This window comes from Equus caballus, chromosome 3 (assembly GCF_041296265.1).
Source record: "Equus caballus isolate H_3958 breed thoroughbred chromosome 3, TB-T2T, whole genome shotgun sequence".
In the NCBI taxonomy this organism is placed as follows: Eukaryota; Metazoa; Chordata; class Mammalia; order Perissodactyla; family Equidae; genus Equus; species Equus caballus.
In genome coordinates this window covers 122,863,202-122,884,379 of record NC_091686.1, presented here as the reverse complement: position 1 = coordinate 122,884,379, position 21,178 = coordinate 122,863,202, and the positions used below count along the sequence as shown (strand labels likewise).

General features: G+C 47.1%; 1 protein-coding gene across 8 annotated transcripts in view; it reads left to right on the top strand.

Moving 5' to 3' along the window:
* The window catches only part of RGS12 (regulator of G protein signaling 12), a 132,937-nt gene that overhangs the window by 70,344 nt on the left and 41,415 nt on the right, over positions 1–21,178 (top strand). For 6 of the 8 annotated variants that reach the window (XR_011437271.1, XM_023638459.2, XM_070262823.1 and 3 more), the window contains one exon: positions 7,745–7,766. The exons of the other annotated variants lie outside the window; for them this stretch is intronic. Coding sequence is in view for 3 of the 6 variants with exons in the window: in XM_023638459.2 (XP_023494227.2) it covers positions 7,745–7,766 (22 nt within the window). In the remaining 3 variants the exon portion in view is untranslated. The remainder of the gene's footprint in view (positions 1–7,744; positions 7,767–21,178) is intronic. 8 annotated transcript variants of the gene reach the window in all.

Sequence of the window (21,178 nt, the reverse complement as noted above, 5' to 3'; positions counted from 1 at the left end):
GATGTGTTTGAGGACACCTCGCCTGGTTGTCTCTGAATCTCTTAGCTTGATGGGCTGTCACGGACTTCTGCCTTTCACTGAATTTCTCTTTTCTTAGCTCAGATTTACTGACTTCTGTTCATTGCCTGCCTACTGACCTCCTCTCCCACGTTGGCCTCTCTGACTCCACGTACGGCATCTGTCCTCTGCATCAGGCTGGTGCAGCCCCTCTGTGCTCTGCCCATCCATTGATCAGTTAGCACCTACTTTGTCGCAGACCTCTTTCAACTGTAAAACTGGGTGGAGGAGGGGCCTGTGGTCTGTTAGGAACGATCTGCGTTTATCCCCTTTAATCTGTTGGTTGCATAAATTCTTTTCTCACTTCTAAAGAATGCTCTGATTCCTGTATCTATCTAAGAAGACCTCATATAGTTGAGAGAAAATACCAGGTTTCTATTTCCACATCTTCCTCTCTTTTTTCTTTTAAGAAGTTGGTCGCCTTCGACTGGTGGCTTTCCCTCCGCGTCTCTCGCTGGAAGGTGGGTGCTGACTCCCACTGGCTCCTGCGGTGTGTCAGCACGGGCTCCTTTCTCCTGGGTCCTGAGGGGTGAGCTTGTGGCAGTGAGCACTATCCAGTGCTCCACACCTTCTCTCCCTCAATCTCGAAATGACTCGGGGAGCATGGAGGTTCTCGTTAACAGATGTGGAAGCTGGGGTCCCTTTCAGTGCTTGTCATCTTACACATGAAGTGCCAGGTCTCCTAAAACAGCAGGATTTGTCTGTGTGTCCCAGTATTTGACCAGCTTTCCTGGGGGCCCTCTTACCAACCCTCCCCCACCACTTCTCTCCTTCTCTAGGTCCTTCTGAGCTGTCACTTGGAGTCTGCCCTCCCCAGTAGGGACCCCTCCAGACCTGGCAGCACGTCCGTGTCTCCTCCCATCTCCCCCTGAAAGTGCAGGAGGCCGGTGGGCATAAGTGCCAAAGTTGGACTTTGACTCCTCTCTCAGTCCCCCGCCTTCACTCGGGCCACCTCTGGAGCGCCCAGTCGGCAGGCCCATGGACCCGGCCCTCCAAACCTGTCCTTATGTTACCCTCCTTACCCACCTCACTCTTTTGCCTGGAGCCCTGGGGGCTGCCAACTCTGCCCTGCGTCAGCCCTCCTCCCACACCCCGGCCTCCAGTGAAGGCCCAAGAGGCCACCCATGTCCACCCTCCTCTGCACCACGCTCGCCCGGATGGCAGGGACCTGACATTTCTGGATTTAGCTCCAGCCCCCGGCATAAACGCCACGGGGGCTGGGCTGCCTATTCTGGGTTTGCGGGTTTGTTGTGTGCATCCTGCGTCTGGAGGAGGCCCGGCCCCAAGCAGATACTCAGCCAACATTTTGTTGGAAGGCTGCACCCCCATAACCTGCACCTACAACCACCTGAGCCTGGGCTCTGCCTGGCCCCCGCCCTCAGGGCTGCTGGGGAGGACGGAGGGCTCCAGCTCGGGGTGGACTCCACTGGGTGGAGGTTTTGAAACTGTTGATACGTCTCAGCCTTTATGAGAAAACGTTTCCATGGGCTTCCTCCTCAGATGGGAGTGGGGGCTTGGACTCTAGTCTCCAGCACATAAACAAGCGTGCTGTTTATCCAGAAGGAGCTCCCCGGTGAGAGTGTCTATCGGAGAACTATACTTAGTGCCACTTCCTGCCCAGAACATTCCAGGAAGGCCAGTGTTTAGCTTAACTTAACTTGGAGGAGTTTAGTCCTGTTGGGCCAGACCCCTCTGCACCTTCCCCCCCCCGCCTCTGCTTTGGGGACTCTTGTCTTTCTTACTCCGACCAGCCAGTGAGGAAAAGGGATTCTGCAGTCTTTATTTCACAGCAAGGTCAGAGGATTGTTGTGTAAAGTCAGAAGTTTACACTGAATACCTAGTGTTAATGTGGAGCTCATGTGCCGCTTCACCAGGAGTCACTTTGGACTTTTAAAAGTTTTTATAATGAATTATCTTGGGCTTCACTGAGGGCAGGGCAAGAGTATTAACTGTGAAATTCTTAGGAAAAATGCGGTCATTGAAGGTTTTGCGTGGTTGGGTTTCTTCTGATTTTACTGAAGATTCAAGAGCCCTTTGGGACACGCACACATATGCATGTGTGCACACGTACAATCACGCACGTGTGCCCATTCACACTTTAACAGAGAAGTACAGCTTCCCCTCTGCCTTTGAGTGCTCTGCCGTCATCCCATTGAAGGCCCTTGGCTGCCATCCCCTCTCCCTCTCAGGCTGCACAAACTGTGGTGGGCTGCGCTGTGATGACTCTGCCCTCCTTATCCACATCCCATGCCTGTGTTCAGCTGTCCTGTTTGTCACTGTGTAGCACTGAACACACCCATCGTGCCTTCATTCTGTTGTCGTCACTCTCTTGTGGATCCCAGAAATTCTTTATTGTAAACATCGTAGTCTGAACCTAGATGCATGCCTCTTCCCTACCTCCTGAGCCTGTGTCCACTTGTCTCTTTGGTTGAACCTGCAGGAAAGAAGTAGTGTGTTTGGGGGGGGAGGGTGAGGTGTGTGCTCATGTGTGTGTATGTGTCCTGCGCAATCGCATGTGTGAACATAGAGAGAGCTGGAGGTGGGATAAAATGCTGTGGAATCCTAGTGTGGGGAGGGGCCATGGAGCACAGCCCCTGTTGCTCGAGCCCCTGCGAGGTCTGTGAGAGGGCTCTTCTGTGTCCTGTAACCAAGGGACCCGGGACCTGCCCCATAAGGACAGTCGTCTTGGCTGTGGTGGGTTTACCCCAGGGATCCTGGCAGGGAGGGCTTCCCTGAGAAGGTGTCAGTGAAGCTGCAGCCCAGGTAGGTGGGCTTGCCAGGGAGGCTGCAGGCAAGAGTTGGGGTGCAGCAAGGGGTGCTCCATGCTGAGGAGTGGAACGGGTTGGTCCTTCTGCGCACTGACTCTCAGAGTACTGGGACTACCACCCACAGTAGGAGAAACATGTCAGAGTCAGGACTTCACACACAGGGGATGTGTGTGTGCTACACAGATGTGCAGCTCTGAAGCCAGGCTCAAGGACAGCATAGACCCTGAGATATGCAGCTGTGCGCATATAATGACGCTTTGGTCAATGACAGACCACATAGGTGACAGTGGTTCCATAAGATTAGTGCTGTGTAGCCTAGGTGTGTTGTAGGCTACATCGTCTAGGCTTGGGTAAGGACACTCTGTGGTGTTCACACAATGAGGCAATCGCCTAACAATGCAGTTCTCAGAACCTGTCCCTGTCATTAAGTGACACATGACTGTACTTTGTATTTTCCTGTCACGTTATTCTGTCCCATCTTATTTCATTTTTTAACAAATGCTGCTCACGGCCCACTGGATTGATCTGACAACTCCTTAGAGGGTCCTGGCTGGGTGTGAAGACCCCTGAGCTCACAGGGCAGAGAGCAGGCTGACACGTGGGAGCCTGTGAGCGGGCATGGGCAGGCCGAGCCGAACCGAGGCCGGGTATAACCCCACCAGCAGGCTCGGACCTAGGCGGTGTCTCATGCACGCTCCGCCTCGCCCTGCACCCTGCCTTTCAGTCTTCCCCACGGGGACCTGCTCTCTTCTTTGCTTGGACCAGCGAGGAGTCGCCTTAAAACTTAAAGATCAGGGTTTTTAAAAGATCGAATCAATATGTATTAGATACAAATTGGGTTGTTAAATTCTTATGGTTTTTTTATCATTGGATTATTTATATTTCTTCTCTTTGTATTCAAAACATTTGATACATTTGGGCAACTTACAGGCCTTTAGTCTCTTATTTAGGAATCATATGTGGTTATTTAATATTTTTTATTCCAAGGCAGGAAATTTTGTCAGTGGCTCAAAACTGAAAATTATATTACTGTATACAAAAGTAACTTGGAAATGATGTATTCTGTTAATTGTTTTTGTTTCCTATTACTAACAGAATCAACCTTGATGAAGGCTAGATTCATCATATAGCACTCTTCATATAAATCATCTAAAACTTTCAAAACGTTAATTCAAAATAAAATATCCATGGAACATGTGTGGTCTCGATCAATTTCCTGCTGGAAATAAATCCAAATTGGTTTCCTCTGAACTATCAGGTTTAAGAGGCTGACCCGAGAAATGGAGATTGTTTGAGCTTGAATTCCATCTCTAAAATACTTTATACAGTTTCCTTAAAACAAATGGATTTACGTTAGTGTAAATTCCAGATGTGGAGGAGTATTATAGACCTTTTTAGGGCTGTGTACTGATGGGATGTGTTTAAATTGTAAGGACAGAAAAATGCTAACCAACTGGGACCTTGTTTCCCTGGCAGCTTGTTTTTGTGGCTGTACTTTTCTTGTAAGTATAACGTGTCGGTATGGGAATTTGGAAAGAACCCAAGAAGTACAGGGTAATGAGAGCCAGTTGTTAGTACAGATTGTATGGTATCAGAATAAACACTAGGAACGGTAAGTTGTAATTCCTAAGTGTCACTGGGGTCTAGTGGTCTAAGTATGCCAAGATGTTTGGGAATGCCTACCTGTCAAAGTCACGCTGAGCTGCAGCCAGGCCTCCCTACCCTTTGTGGGGGATTCTCTTTGGGAATTATCTATGGGAGTTTCTGAATCTTTGCTGTTTGGGGCTGCTTCCCCCTGTCAGCCAGGATTTCCCCCTCCCCAATGCAAACTAGGCTTAAAAAAGGGTAATTTGGTCAGAATAGGACGTGTCATTAATCCTGAGGCAAACAGCAATGATTTGGGGGTGCCCTGCCTGTTCTGCTCCCCCCGCTGTTGTTGGCAGGTTGGCTGCCTGTGCTTCCTCATCCCCTGACCCCACGTGAATCACACTGTCTTCCATGCTCCCCCCACACACCTGTTACCTGAATCGCACTAACTGCCTCACCTGCTTACACCTCGCCTCCGCTCAGGAGGAGGCCCTTGGCGATGTGCTCCTTAGCCTGCTTCCGCATCCTTCTCACAAGGGCCAAGGAGCCAGGCCTGACTGGGGATCGAGTGGGCCCTTCGTGTGCAGGCACCTGGGTATCGGTTAATGTAATGGCATGATCCCACCACCCCAGGTGTGTGCTTATAAATAGGATAAATACTAGACGGAGAACAGAAGCGCTAGGTTAATGATAATTAGACATAATTTATTTGCAAATTAAGTAACCTGCTCAGGAAAAATCATCCCCTGTTTGTCTCTCTGTGGGCATCCCACTCTCATCTGCCACCTTCTTGAGTCTCTGGCTTCAGGGGCACCCCTCTTTCCTGGATCTTGAGTTTCACTTCATTTTTGGGATGTGTATAGAGATCTTTTAGTGCATTTTGTTCAGTCTGCTAAAGCCTGAGAATTTAGTTTTAATCCTGGTTGTGATGTGAAGTGAACTACCTCCTTCATATTTATGAAGTTTACATTTTATAATTTATTTTCAGATATTATTGACAGTATTTCTTACTTTGTGCAGGGCCGTGCAGATTTTCTTCTCAGAATCTCGAGGGAATAATTTGCCTTTGATATTAGTTAATTTGTAACATGACTGTCGGTGATTTATTGTGAGTGTGGGAAGAAGAGCCACTTCCCCTGTGCATTGTCGGCCCTGAGGAGGCCCACCCCAGCCTTCTGCAGTGGGAATCAGGCCCTTGGCCAGATGGCCAAGTATTGGCTTGCTGGGGTTTGTTCTTTTGCCTGCCTGTCTGGCAAGATGAAAGTTTGAAAACTGGACACATAACAGTGTATGTTTTTACTATGGAAAAACGTATTGATAAGGTGCCAGGATATGTTTCCAGAGTCTTTCTGACCTGGGCCTCATGATGTTGTGAAACAGGGACAGGCCCCTATTCTGAACTGTCAGCGTGGCTGCTTCTGGCTGTCAGAGGACAGACCATCTGTTTGCCGGAGGAGGGGGGTCATTTATCTGGGTTCTCTAGTCTTGCAGGTGTAATTCCCACACGGTGAGAGGCTGAGACCAAGTCTACTTGGAATGGGAGAGGGCCCACCATCCTCCACTCAGGCTGGGAGGCAAGGCTTGGAGGGCTTTGGCACTGGGGTGGGATGCTCAAACAGTAAGTGCGGAAGCCAGTTGACATGGATAATTGAATTTTTCAATTCAAATGACACACGTTTGTTTTCGCTCCCCAGTGGTATAGGACATATGATGTCTCTGTCATAACAGGAAGGGGCCTTTAACTGGAAGCCTGGCTAACCCAGAGGTACCTCTAGGCCTCACTTGTTTGAATTTTGTCCTTAGGGGTCTTAAAACATGTTGGAGGAGGCCCCGGATTTGGAAAGGGGCGTCGTGCATGGCCTCAGGCTGAGGAGGCGCGGGCTCTGTTTGGTAAGCTAGAGGGTCTAGGCACTCTTGTTCACTTCCCTCTGCCACTGAGCGTTTGGCAAAGCCTTCCACACAGCCTGCACTCCAGCCTCACTACCCTCTGCAGAGAGAGGACATGGTGCGAGTCCATTTCCAAGCCAGGGTGGTGGGGCTTCTGCAGCAAAGACTGAGCTCCAGGAAGGCATCCTTCTGTGGCCACTGGGAAGCACGTGGGTTTATCCTCCTGTGGAGCTGGAGGTTTCCTTACACCCGGTCCTGTGTGTAGAAGACGTAGAGGGCAGCCAGGCGCCTGGTCACTGCCTTTGGGGCCTTTGCCTGTGCTCTGCAGAGCTGTGGCCTGTGCTTTGACCAGGACATCTCAAGGTGCAAGTCACCCCTGCACCAAACTGGCCCAACCTCCAAGCTCCCCAGCCCTTCCCATGTTGGTTCCTCCACGGCTTCCTGGAGTCCCTGCCACCTGGGATCCCCCTTCCTCAGCCCTGGTTCCTTCCCCTTTCTTGACTTCTCTGGATTCTTCTCCCTCCCCATCGCCAGGTGGAAGTGACCTTCCCCAGGGAGCTGTCTGACCTTCAAGTACATCCCTAAATAGTCTTTCTAGATGTTCCCGGCAAAGAACTCCCTGTGGCTTTTTGTTGTTCTGAATGTCTGTCCGCCCAGGACCTCCCCCACAGCCTTCTCCTTCCAGTACTGCCTGCCTCTCTCTCTGGCATGACTTGTTTGTTCTTGTTCCTGGTGCCTTTGAGCCAGCCACCCTCCTCTCCTCCAGTCACTCAGCCTATTCCAGACTCCCTCCTTGGAAACCTCCCCTGACCTACCTGCTCAGAGCCGCTCCTCCACCACTTGCTGGGCAGCCGGGCCTGGTGGGCAGGGCCTGGCTGTGGGCTGACCCCTGCTCTGCCATCCCCCTGGGGCTGTTTCACCTCTCTGGACCTGGGTTCCGCCCCATAGGGTGGAGAGGATACTAGTAGCCTGGTGCACGGTGTGGGGGGCGTGGTGAGCACCGAGTGTGGGGGTGTGACCTGCCCAGGGCAGTGCCCAGCACTGGCATGGCTGACTTGCAAGCAAGCAGCGCTAAATGGATCGTCAGCTGCCTTGATACTGCAGACCCTTGGCCGATCGACCGAAGTTTGTAAAGCTGTTTCTACTGAAGCTACTACTAAGACTATGATGTCAACCGTGCTCAGATTTGTTCTTTTCAAATGAAAATGATGATGACTTCCGTGTTGTCCTGATGTCGCCCTGCTTGCCCGGCTTGGGCGGAGTTCACTCAGGAAGTGGGAGAGTAACTCTTGACTCACTGAGGTGTTGGGTTTTCCTCAGATACCGCACTGAGAACCAAGAACTTTCCAAAGAATCTCCCAGTTTTGTTCCTCAGATGGACGTACCATTTCCTGACTTTTGTCATGAGGCTTAATTAACTCATGTCTCTCTCTCTTTTCTTTCAGTCCGCAACCGTATCCGATGGTGGTAAGTCACAATTTCTGATGTATATTTTAAATTTTTAATCAAGTTTTCAAATTGTGAAAGTGTGTTTGCCATTAAAAGAGGTGTTTTCTTTGCCTTCCCCATCCCCTGGGGGGAGGGCTTTAGTCAGGCTGATTTGGGGAGCTTTCGGTCGCTCCCAGGTGGCTGTGACATGCGTTTTGGAAGCTGTGTGTTGCAGAGACATGTTATGAATCTGAACTTTGGCGTGATGGAGCACCTGTGGTCTCCTGGGCGTTGGGCTGCAGCACCTCCTATGGCGTACCTGTGCTTGACAGGTTAAAACATGCTGCCCCTTGTGGGATAACCAGCTTTTAGACCAGCAAGTGAAGATTGCAAAGCTCTTACTGAATTTAAGCCATTCTCTCAGTTCTAAATTTCCTTTTATTAGGAAAAGTGTAGATGAATTGAGAGTTGTGGAACGAAGAGAAATCAAAACCTTTCATCTTTAAATAATTTTGTGCATGGAAATTCTTTTAATGGGACGGATCCAAAAAGGAAATGGCCAAAGGTGTATTATTTCACTTAACCTTTCTCTGATGTAACTTTTATCATTTTAGTTCAATGATTTTTTAAAAATTCTCTAAAATGATTTGGAAAGTTTCTTCGAAATGTTCCTTGTTTCTTAGAATACTCATAAAAGCCCTTATGCTCACAAGTTTTATTTTGTTTTGTTTTACGTTTCCAATTAATTTATTTTTGTTTTTTTGAGAGTTCAATTTTATAATTTATCAAAAAGTGTTGGCTGTATTTTCATTTATATGCTGGCTGTGGGTCTGAAGTACAGATGACAGCAAAAGCTGACGGGGGGACAAGTGACGGGGTTCAGGGTCGCCCTCTTACTTTATAAGTGTGGTTTCCTCGACACTTTCTGTTATCCTACAACGGCCTTCTTTGGTCATGGGCCTTCGGGAGGGTTCTTGTGAACCGGGGCAGGTGGAGCCGGGGCCCTCTGCCCCGCAGTCCGTCTGTCCGTGGGAAGTGTGGGAAGAGCACGTCTTGAATTACAAGTGTGCTGACACCTGAAGCTGAGACCAGAGAGATCCTCAAGTTTGTGTTTGGAGATTTATTTTTTTTAGTAAAAGGAATTATGTTACCTGTTTTATGTACAATGATAATCATGTCATTTAATCACTCTTAAGCTGGAAGTGGGAAAAACTTCCTTAATGAAAAGAAATAGGACTTGTAACCAAATCCAGGATAAAAGTGAGTGGTTTTTATAATATCCTATTCACGCTTACCCTTTCTACTGTGGTCTAATTTATCTCTTCTGGTAGAAGACATTCATTTCTGCAGGAAATTTATAAATTTGAGAAGTTTATTTAATATGATCAATTTAATCATAAATATTAAGCCTTATTCATCTATAAAATTTTTTTCTGTCAGCAATAGATGCAGGAACCCAGAGAGTTTTATTATATAGCCCATTTTATAATTTTTTAAGAAACGGAGCTTCCCAGGTGTGGGAAGTCCCTGACTCAGCCTGTGTGTCTGTCTAAGGAAGTGGTGTCCTGGCTGGTGGCGGGGGCTCCCCTTCCCCTGCAGGGGCTTTCCGCCCCGCTAGTCCCTCCTTCTCTTCTCTCCTTCAGACCTTGGCGCCACTGGGGACACGCCCCTTCGTCCTGAGAGTCCCGTGGTGGCAGAGGGGGGAAGGGAAGAAGTCGTTGTTTCCTGAGCACGCCCTGGATCTCAGAAACTGCACCAGACAGCTTACATGTGTTTTATTTAGTTTTTTTCATGCTTTTCTTATTTTTCCACCTTCAATTTCTTTTCTGATTATATGAAGAAAAGTTGTCTTATTTAACTTGCATGTTAGTTCTAGGAGGTATGTATTATATTCTGCCGTCTTCGCAGATAAAGACGCCAAGGCAGAAAGAGAGTAAATTGGCCAGGGTCATTAGGCACCAGGCTGAGAGGCTGGATTCAGACTGGGAGGTCTGCCTGACTCCAGAGCCAACGCAGGGAAGCCCCCTGGCCGCCGAGGCTCCCGGTGCTCGTGTCCCACCCTGTCTTACCCGAGAGTCCCAGCTCCAGCCCTGACCCTCCAGTCTGACACCCGGCTTCCTGAATGCCTCCGGCGGAAAGAGGAGACCCCTTCTTGCCTTCCTCCCCAGCAGTGATGGCACTGGTGAGAGGATCAGGAGGAAGCTCAGAATGTATTTCCACACAGATGGTTTTATATTCCGTGTGGAGCAGGGGGTCAGGCTCCGAGGGGGCCTGGCACTCCAGCAGCACAGAGTTTCTATGGGAAAAAGGCATCCTGAGCTCTGGGCAGTGACTCAGGAGCCGGCTTTGGAAAGCACCTGTTCACAAGTTGGGCTGATCTCCACCTGGCCATCCAGCCTGGCTTTGGTGACTAATAAATCACTCACTCAGAAATACTTTGTGCTTGGTTAACCTTGTCAGTGAGCTAACTTGGGCGCATTTAACTGTTGTATTCCATTTTGAATAGTATCCTTTTATTATGTATGTTCTCACCGTATAGTTTTGTGGCTTTATTTTAAGGAAGTTGGACAATGCTATTTTTGCAATCTTTGTCAACTTGAAGTGTGTTTTTTCACTTTCCCAGAAGGAGAGGGGCCGTAATGACTGCTCCCTGTAGCCAAAGAGCACCCTGTGAAGGAAGGGGTAGAGGTCAGTCTCTGTGGAGGGCAAACCAGGACCCGGGGGTGAGGTTCACGGAGGCAGAATCTGCCTCAAGAAAAGAAAGAACATTCTAGCAGTATAGTGAGGCTTAAAAGTGTAATGATATGCCTGTGGGAAATTATTCAAACACGTATTCACACAAAGTACCCACAGCATTCAAACAGAAGTGTGAGGAGATTGTGGCTGGAGATTGGTAGGAAGGAAGACCTTCCAATGTTGGTGGGAGAGAGCCTTCCAATTCTCTGCTTCTGTTTTTTTTTTAAGATTTCATTTTTCCTTTTTCTCCCAAAGCCCCCCAGTACATAGTTGTGTATTTTTAGTTGTGGATCCTTCTAGTTGTGGCATGTGGGATGCCGCCTCAGCATGGCCTGATGAGCAGTGCCATGTCCTTGCCCAGGATCTGAACCAGTGAAACCCTGGGCCCCTAAAGCAGAGGGCACAAACTTAACCACCTGGCCACGGGACCGGCCCCTGCTTCTGGGTTTTTGTTTTTGTTTTGTTTGGTGAGGAAGATTGACCCTGAGCTACCAACTGTTGCCAGTTTTCCTCTTTTTGCTTGAGGAAGATTGTTGCAGAGCTGACATAGGTGCCAGTCTTCCTCCGTTTTTGTATGTGGGACGCCCCCACAGCGTGACTTGATGAGTAGTGTGTAGGTCCGCACCCAGGACCTGAACTCCTGAACCCTGGCTGCGAAAGCGGACCATGCAAACTTAACAACTAGGCTGCCAGACCAGCCCCTGCTTCTGGGGTTTTGCATAATACAGCTTTATGGTAATAAAAGTTTATTCTCATATTTTCTTCCTTTTTTTTTAAACTCTGTACTAAGCAGCTTTGCCAGGATTCCCGCTCCCACCTGACTCACACATCCTTGAAAGGCTAGGATGCCTCCTGCCGTTGCTAGATACATCTTTTGCAGTTGAGAAGTTGGGAGTGTCAGGGAGCATTCGCATAAACGCCCACATCCACAGGCACTCACTGGGCAGTGACTGTGGAGAAAGTCAGCGGAGGAACCTGGCTCTTGCTTCTGGGTCTGTGATGCATTCATGGGACACTTCTTTGGCTGCTTCATAAATGCTCCAACTTAACTTGTGCGACCTTGGTCTCGGCTTTCCCCCAAGCATGCTGGTCCTAGAGTCTCCCGTCCCTGTGGGGGCACATCTGTATCCGTGTCCGTGACCTTGCTCAGTGTCCACCTCCCGGGCCCACGAGGCTGCACCTCTCCCCTCACTCCCTTCATCTAAACTCCTGCCCCTTTGTGGTTTGCTCCCCACCTAACCCCTAACCTGGGCCCCACTCACTGCCTGCTTACAGCTGTCTGGGGGTGTGTTAGCACCCCAGTGCTGTCCTCCCATGCTGGTCTCCCACGGCCCCTCAGGCACATGGGGTCTCCAGGGGTCTCACACAGTGCTGGCCCACTGCCGGTGTGCCCTCCCCATTGTGCCAGCCCCTCAGAGAAGCCTGCACTGACCCTGGCCCTTATTCTGAATATCAGCCCTCCTTCATTTCCCTCCAACACTCATGACAAGGTCCTGCCATTTAAATTATTTAGCTATGTCACCGGTTTTGTGTGCTTCCCGCATCCACTAGAACGTGATCTCCATGGGGCAGCTTCAAGGTTGTCCTCAGTGCCCTGCACAGCAGAGGGCACAAGAAGGATTTGTTGAATGAATGATTGAATTAAGGTATTTACAGTGTGTGCAGACATCGGCCACAGCATGGGAATAAGACCTGGGTTAGGGTAGTGGCTTTCAAAGTTTCTCCTCTGTAGTGAAACCCTCTCAAAAAACGAGCAAACGAGCTTACTGGGCTAGGAAGTGACAAAGAAGGCCATGCATGGAGCTCCTTGTCACGTGGCAGCTGAGGAGCCCTGGCCACCAGAGCCTGTGGAGCTGTGCTGGGTTTTATCGGGCCTGGGGAACACTGACCTAGGCTTTGTAAACTCTGGGGCTTTGCCCAACCCAGCTCAGTCCCGGGAGCTCAGTAACGGGCAGATGTGGGTCCAGTGGAGACTGGCCAGCTGATAGCTCAGAGGTTGTGCTAGCAGGTTAGGATCATTGAGGAATTGTAATCAAAGTGGAATGCAACCAAATATGTCTTTTTATGCCAATTATTCTTAAATCACTAAGACTATATCATAAAACTTGGGCCTTGTGAAAGATACCATCAAAAAGAAAGGAATTATGGCTAAGGTCAGGTGTTCTTGATGGCGCTCAGTCCCTGGCCTGTGTGCATTCTGCCTCACTTCTGTTACCAGTAACTACTTCCTGCATGAGGAGTTCTTTTCTTCCTTTTTTTCTTTGATGTATGTGTACAGTGTGAAATGATCACCATCATCAGGCTAGTTAGCACATCCCATCACCTCACATAGTTACCTTTTTTTTGTGGTGAGAACACTTAAGATCTACTCTCTTAGCAAAATTCAAGTATACAATACAGTATTATTAACTATGGTCGCATGCTGAACCTTAGATCCTCAGGGCTCATTCATCTGTAACTGAAACTTTGTATACCTTGACAAACATCTCCCCATGTCCTCCTCCCCCCAGCCCCTGGTAACCACCATTCTACTCTCTGCTTCTATGAATTTGTCTATTTTAGATTCCATATAGAAGTGAGACCATGCAGTGTTTGATTTTCTGTACCTGGCTTATTCCACCCAGCATGATGTCCTCCAGATTTACCCACAGTGTCACGAAGGCAGGATTTCCTTCTTTTTAAAGACTGTATAATATTCCATCGTTTGTATATGCTACAACTTCTTTGTCCACTCACCTCTCAACAGACACTTAAGTTGTTTCCATATCTTGGCTATTGTGAATAATGCTGCATTGAACATGGGGATACAGATATCTTTTGGGATCCTGATTTCAATTTGGATAAATACCTGAAGTGGAATTGCTGGATCATATGGCAGTTCTATTTTTAATTTTTTGAGGAACCTCCATACTGTTATACACAGTGGCTGCGCCAATTTACATTCCCACCAATAGTGCACAGGGTTCCCTTTCCTCTGCATCCTTGCCAACACTTGTTATCTCGTCTCTTTGATAATAGCCATTCTAACAGGTGTGAGGTAGTATCTCGTTGTGGTTTTCATTTGTATTTCCTTGATGTTTCGGGATGTTGAACATCTTATCATGTACCTGTTGGCTATTTGTATGTCTTCTTTGGAAAAATATCTATTCAGGTCCTTTGCTCATTTTTAATTTGGTTAGTTAGTTTTCTGTTATTGAATTATATGAGTTCCTTGTATATTTTGGATATTAATTCTTTATCAGATAGATTTGCAAATCTTCTACAGAAGGATTTCTGACCACAACTAAGCAATTCAGACCTTTATCCCCTGGCATTTTCTGAGTGAGGCTCAGGGGCTAGAAGAGCCTGGTGAGGAGGCCCAGCTGGAGCCGTTGACAGTGGTGACCGTGGAGGCCACCGCTCCTCGCAGAGAGCATGTGCTGTGTGCCAGCCCCTGTGCCTGTCACAGCATGCTCTGTTCCTTTTCCATCTTAATGACCACCCTGGTAGGCAGGCCCGGATGTCCATCAGCAGGGGAATAGCTGAATAAGTCTGGAATAGTCTCACAATAGGACAGTAGGGCAATGAGTCTGCACCTTGTGCCTCAGGAACAGAGGGTGACAGCAGGGGTGCGGCCAGAGCAGATGGACCTGCTCTGAAACCAGGTGTTCCCTGAACCTGAACCCTGAACCCTGAACCAAGTCACTGAACCTTTAATAGCCACTTTATTTTATTTATTTAATATTTGAGGAACATGACCTTTCTGGTAAAATTATACATATGCATTATAAATAATTTAAGTAATAAGAAAAGTAAAACAGAAAGTAGTTAAAAATAAAATCAACCCGAATTCAATATCCCAGAAATAGGTGAACATCACCCCAGATGTTTATAGAGAGAGCAGTTCTGGCAGGTGGGCAGCAGGTAGGAGCCACGCTATTTGCATTGTATAAAATTATGAAAGAGAAAGTTAAATGTAAAGGTTTTAGAGCAGTGCCATAGGTAATTGTACAGAATTTTGGTGAGTTCATATTTTCCTCATCAGAAAAACAGTGCGGCCTAATTGCACATTTTTGGAAAATGTTTGCTAAATAGTAGCAGTAGAATGTTAATTTGTAATAGGTGATGTGAGAGGGGTGGTTTTAACCAGAACTCTTTAGTTGGGTTTAATGTATCACATTCTTTATGGTTTGCTTTTGAACTTAAAAATTATCCCCAGAATAGCAGTGTATTTATAGGGTACGCAGTTCTAAGTATTTGTAAACACTAGTTAGACTGTGGATTTGAGTTTTTGGAAGGAAGGAGACTTTATTTCTGCCAACATGCCTTCCACTGTGCTTATTTCTTTCCAGTTCTACGAGATGTTTGGAGAGAGATTTTATTAGTAATTATTCATATTGAGAAATTTTTTTCAAGCAAACAGGAGTTCAAAGGTAATAAAACCAGTGGCCACATACCGACCTCCCAGCAGTGACGGTGTTAACATTGGGCGTATTTGCTTCAGATGTTTTCTCTAAAGCGTTAAAGTCACAGTGGAGGTCCCCTTCGTGCCCCTCCTGTGACCGTTCCTCATCCTCACCCAGAGACCCTACCTGGGAGTCGGTGTGTATCCATCCACTTCAAGGGAATTGGTTAGTTTGATTCTTGGGGGAACAGGCCTCTCTGACAAAACTGTAGCATGGAGAACAACGTGAGGACTGTTTTCGTGAGCCATGTGTCCCATCGGGGAGCAGCCGCGCTGTGCGGCTCCCGGGGCTGCCCGTGTCCTGCCTCTTGATCTAGGAGCTGGCCCCAGGGATGTGTTCACTTGTGAGAGCCCAGCGAGTAATACACTGATGATTGGTGTGCTTTTCTATATGTGTTATACTTTAATAAAGAGCTTACTAAAGTAATTAATATTGTTTTAAATATTTGAAGCCTTTTACCCAAGGACTTTCAAAATGGCCTGAAAATTTTAATGGATTCTCTCTCAGGAGAATGTGTATAAAGTTGCTGAGAGAAAGTATTAATTAGAGTGTGTTGAAAATCTTATTGGCCAAAATAATTTAGAGGAAAGGTCTAGAAGGAGACCCTGAGGTTGAGGAGCACTCAGTGGCTTTTCTCAAGGGCTCTACCTGAGTAGGTTTTGTGCAGATTAGGAAAAACTCCCCTGAACCGCAAGCTGGATAAACTCTAAGCAGATGAAGTGTACGCCTCTGGGCATACAATTTAGAAGAAAGCTTTTAGGATTTTCTCTGTATCGCTGGTTTTCAGCAAGGTAATTATGATGAGTCTTGGGTTGGTTTTCTTTGTGTATATGCCATTTGGGGTTTGTTGAGAGTCAGACAGTTTATACCGCTCCCCTGCTTTGGGGACTTTAATTGCAAATACGTACATTAGACCACTTGCGTTTTCCCTACAGGCCATTGAGACTTATTCATTTTGGTTCTTTATTTTCTTCATATGCTTCATGTATCAGTTTCTTTTGCTCTGTCTTTAAGTTCACTGTTCTTCTGCAGTGTCTAATATGCTATTAATTCCATCCTGTGAACCATTCATTTCAGAGATTGTATTTTTTATCTCTAGCAATTCCTTTTGGCTGTTTTGTAACCTTCACTTCTCTCCTCATTGTGTCCATGCTTTCCTTGAAACTCTTGAGCATGTTTACAGCATCTCTGGGTGTCCTCAGTCCTTGTCTGCTGACTTGCCATCACTGTCATTCCTGGTTCCATTCTGGTGACTGATTTTTCTCCTGGTTATGGATCACATTTTTCTGCATCTTCCCATATCTAGTGATTTTCGACTGGGTGCTAGTTTTGTTGGCTTCCTTTGAAGAGTCTAGAGGTTTGTTTTTAATAGTTAAGCTGCTTGTGGATTGGCTTGATCCCTTTGAGGCTTGTTTTTAGACTCTTTTTTTTTAGGAGAAAGTAGTAAAAAGTAGTAAGTAAAGTTTTTTTTTTTATTGATGTCATAATAGTTTGTAACCTTGTGAAATTTCACTTGTACATTATATTTGTCAGTCACCATATATATGCGCCCCTTTACCCCTTATGCCCACCCCAGCCCCCTTCCCCTCTGGTAACCACTAAACTGTTCTCTTTGTCCATGTGTTTGTTTATATTCCACATGTGAGTGAAATCATATGGGTTTGTCTTTCTCTGTCTGGCTTATCTCACCTAACATAATACCCTCAAGTTCCATCCATGTGTGTGCAAATGGGACGATTTTGTCTTTTTATGGCTGAGTAGTATTCCATTGTGTATATATATACCACATCTTCTTTATCCATTCTTCAGTTGATGAGCACTTGGGTTTCTTCTTGGCTATTGTGAGCAATGCTGCAGTGAACATAGGGGCGCATAAATGTCTTTGAATTGTTGATTTCCAGTTCAGTATAATAGTTTTTACTGTAGGCTAGTTTAGCCCACTATTTAAGCCTAACACTTGTAGGGTCTGCTTTGAAGGCCAGGTGTTCAACAAGAGCCAGTTGGGACTGGAAAATCTCGCAATCCTGTATGAGTTCTGGAAACTGTTCAGCCTGCAGCTTCCCAGCTGTTCTTTGTGTAGCCTCATGGGGTTTCACTCTGTGCACGCACAACTTAGAATTCAACAACAGACTCAAGGGGTCTCCCCTGAGATCTCTGGAGCTCGTCTTCCACTAGTGCTGTCCTGGCACCTGCGAATTCCAGCCACCTCAGCCTTCCCCAGTTCTAATCTCTGTCTCTTCAACTCAGAGGAAGATGGAAGAGCTGGAGTCTACTTGGGCTCCCCCTCCCTTTGCTGCAGTTTATAAAGGGCCTCCTGGCAGATGGCCAGGTGATCTTAGGGGTCACCTCATTGGTTTCTTTCCATCAGGAATCAGTCTTGTGGTGGCTGTGGTCCAGTTTCTGAAAGCTGTTGCTTCGTCTATTTTGCCAAGTTTTCTGGTAATGTATGGCAGGCGGAGAAGTCTGGTCCAGTCACTCCATCATGGCCAGACGCAGAATTCTTGTGATGCAATTTTTTTCACTATGATTGTGGGATATGATCTGTAAAATTCAGAACAAAACTCGAGTTATGACACTTCCTTACACAAAGAACTTCAGTGATTTCCCATTAGCTAGAGGGTAAAACTGCCCTCCCAGCCCAGACTTGGTCCTCACCCCCAGCCTGTCCCTGGTGCCCCCAGTACCTGGCTCAGTATTGGGTGCATGGAGCAGTCTGGGAGGGAATTTGGGGAGCGTACCTTCCCAGGTGGGATTCCTGGCTTGTCCAGTACCATATAGAGAAACATCAGAGGCATAGTTGGATGTTATTAAGTGCATTTCCTTGGAATAGGAGAGGCTTTGGGTGATGCTGGCGATGGTGGTGGTACTGCCTGAGCACAGGCCAGGATCAGGCGCTCTCCTTGGCACTTCACACACTTTAATGCATGCAGTCCTTGCTACAGCCATGTGAGCAGGTGGCTTCTGGTCTGCAGGTTGTCTGCCGAGGCACCGAGGCCTTGCGGTTGGTCAGAGGGGTGGGGAATCTGGCCTTTTGGCCCAGCAGCAGCCCACGTGCTTGCTCACCACATGGTGTGTTGGTGTTGTCATCATGTTTCCTCAAAGCAGATGTCTGTGTGTGTGGTTCCTGCAGGCCCAGGGATGCGGACAGGAGCTTGGAGTTGGCTGAGGCCCCCTCTGGTTGTGGCGTAGCTTCAGCTCAGGCGTGTCGGCGCTCAGTGTGTTCCTACCACTAAAAGCAAATCTATGTGACCGTCACTTGTCCCTCTTCTGTGATGGTGGAAAGCTTCCATATAAGTATTTTAAGAGCAGCCAAATACCACGACCCTGATATAATTTGATGTTTCCGCAGCTGTAAAAAGGCATCCCTTTGAGTTAGTTCACGTTAATCGAGCTCCAATTCACTGACGCCAGAGTGATTTATCTTTAAGAACTCACTGTGGAGAAATGGCTGGAATTTGGGGAGGCTGGGTTTGGCCCGGCCCCCCACCTGTGTCCTGCTGGTGGCCGGAAGGAGGAGGTCAGGAAGCCGGAGCCTCTGCCGGTGCCTGGTGTGCACTCAGCCCTTTCTGCCAGCTTTGCTCCTGACTGGTCCCTTGTTCTTAGACTGATGCTCTTCCAGGGCACATCACTATCAGTCCTCAGCAGATCTGTGTGTGCCAGCCGCTTTCCCAGGCGCTGGGGAAATGCGGAAGCACAGATGCACAGCTCCCCACCCCCACTGACAGGGCAGCCAGGACACGCAGCATGGGACAGCCCTCACTTAGGACAGTCCCCATTTTTTTCTAATGACAAGTCCCCAAAACCCAATGTTGGCCTATTTGAATGTATAAAATGTAGACAACACATCTAGAAAGGAATGTAGATATCAGACGTCTACTTAGGGAATATGCTGTTTATTTCATTATACAGAGTTACAGTTTAATTAAATGACACTATTTTAGAAAGGCTGCTCTTTTCTTCTGTTCTAATGTTTCATGATACTTTTTTTTTTTTTGAGGCCGATTAGCCCTGAGCTAATATCCATGCCCATCTTCCTCTACTTTATACGTGGGACGCCTACCACAGCCTGGCTGGACGAGTGGTGTGTAGGTCCGCACCCGGGATCTGAACCAGTAAACCCTGGGGCTGCCAAAGCGGAACGTGCGAACGTAACTGCTGTTCCACTGGGCTGGGCCCATGATGCTGTTCAAACACTTGACATGCATTTTTATTACAGTTGTTCTTCCAGGCGTAAAGACTTCTTATTGAAGAATAACATACACTGAAAGTGCACACACACCATCAAAATTGGCTTGAGGAATTTTCACAAAGTGAACACACCTGTATTGCCAGCACCCAGAAACCTCCTTGTACCCCCTAAAGCTGACCACTGGCCTGGGTCTGACACCATCAGTTAGTTTTGCCTGTATCTGAATTTTCAACAGATGAATTCATGTAATATATACTCTTCAGTGCCTGGCTTTCATTTAACGTTAGGTTTGTGAGTTTTGTACATGTCGTGTGTATCAACAACTGTTCCTTCCCGTTGCCTTGTACTGTGCACTGTATCAGTGCCTCACTGGTGACCTCTCCATTCTGCTGTTGATGGCATTGAGTGGGTTTTGACTCTAGGCTGTTACAGATGGTGCTGCCGTAAGATGCTAGCGCAGGACTTTCGGTAGCTATCCGGACACATTTCTCTTGTGATAGGCTGGTCATAGAGTTTATGTATATGGAGCTGTGGTAAATACTGCCAGTTTTCCAAAATAATTTTAGAATATATATGCCCACCAGCAGTGTATGAGAATTCTGGGTAGTCCACGTCCTCTCGGCACTTTATATTGTGTTTTCGTTTTAGTCATTGAATAGGTGTGAGGGGTATTGCTTGTGATTTTAGTTTGCAGCTTCATGATTACTAGTGAGCTGAGCACCTGCTCATGTGTTTGCGTGTTTGACTGTTCCGTTTGGGAAGCGTCTGTACAACACTTCTGCACATTTTCCTGTTGGATCATCTGCCTTTCCTTATTGATTTGTAGCAAATTTTCTGCAAGTGATTGTTGTGTTGGATTTATGTCTGCAAGTAAACCCCTCTGCAGCTTCCTGGTTCATGCTCTTAGTGCTGTCTTTGCATGACCAAAAGTTCTTAATCTGCATGTCATTGAATTTGTCATTTTTTTCCTTTCTGGTAATGCTTTTTATGTCCTTTTAGAGCAGGCAGTTCCCTTCCCAAGACCATGAAGGTAGAACCATTACTGTTTTATCTTCCACTTGAAATCTCTGATCATCTGGAACTGATTTCTGTGTATGATGTGAGTTAGGGGACAAGATTCATTTTCTCCCACATGAGATCCTGTCGACCCAGGTCCATTTATTGAAAAGATGATCCTTCCCCCACTGAAGTGAAGCAGCACCGTTATCAGGTAATCATATATTTGCGGGTTTGTTTCTGGCCTCTGTCTTCTGTTCCGTTGGTCTCTGTGTCTGTCATTGGGTCAGCACCTTGTGTCGTAATGGCTCTTACTCTGCAGTGCGTTTTGAGACCCGGTAGTACAGCCTCAGCTCTGTGTATATTGAGGATTGCTTTGGTTATTTCAGGCCCTTTGTATTTCCTTATACATTTTAGAGCCAGTCTGTAGGTTTCTGTCAGTTTCCCAGAGTCATCTTGGCTTCTGTCTGAGCTGGTTGAGATACAACAGTTTTAGAATCTCTGTATGATGCTTTCGCTGGAAATGTTATCATAAGCCACAAATAGCCATCGACATTAGGAAGTAGGGTTTTAAGAATTGTTTTGTAACTACATTTGTGATTGTCGTTATGTAGCTACTTACTGTCTTGCTCTCTAAAAAGCTTGAGGTCATTTCCCCAAGAATAAGTACTAAATCTGGCGTGGTTATGTTTGCCTTTTAAAAAGCCACTTCTTTTAGATGACTGATCTCTATAAATATCTAAGATCAGCATTAACTGAGATTCTTTCAGGCTAATGTGTCCCCCTCCAATAGACTCGTCGTTCAAAAGAAGGTGAAGGAGACGTAAGGTACAAGACTGTGAGGACCTTCAGATCACAGAGCAGCGGTGGGAAAGGTGTGCATGCCTCTGGTAGCTGACAGACTGGAGTGGGATGTGATGCTGGTGTGGTGGAAGAGGTGAGAGGCCATGTGTGGGCCTAATTCAGCCAGAGGTCAGCATGGCTGGCAAAGCTGAGACCTGAAAGATGAGTTGAGGTAAACCCTCACTTGAGTTTGGGGAGATAGAAGGAACCAAGAAAAAGCTGAGAAGCAGCAGCTGGGGTTC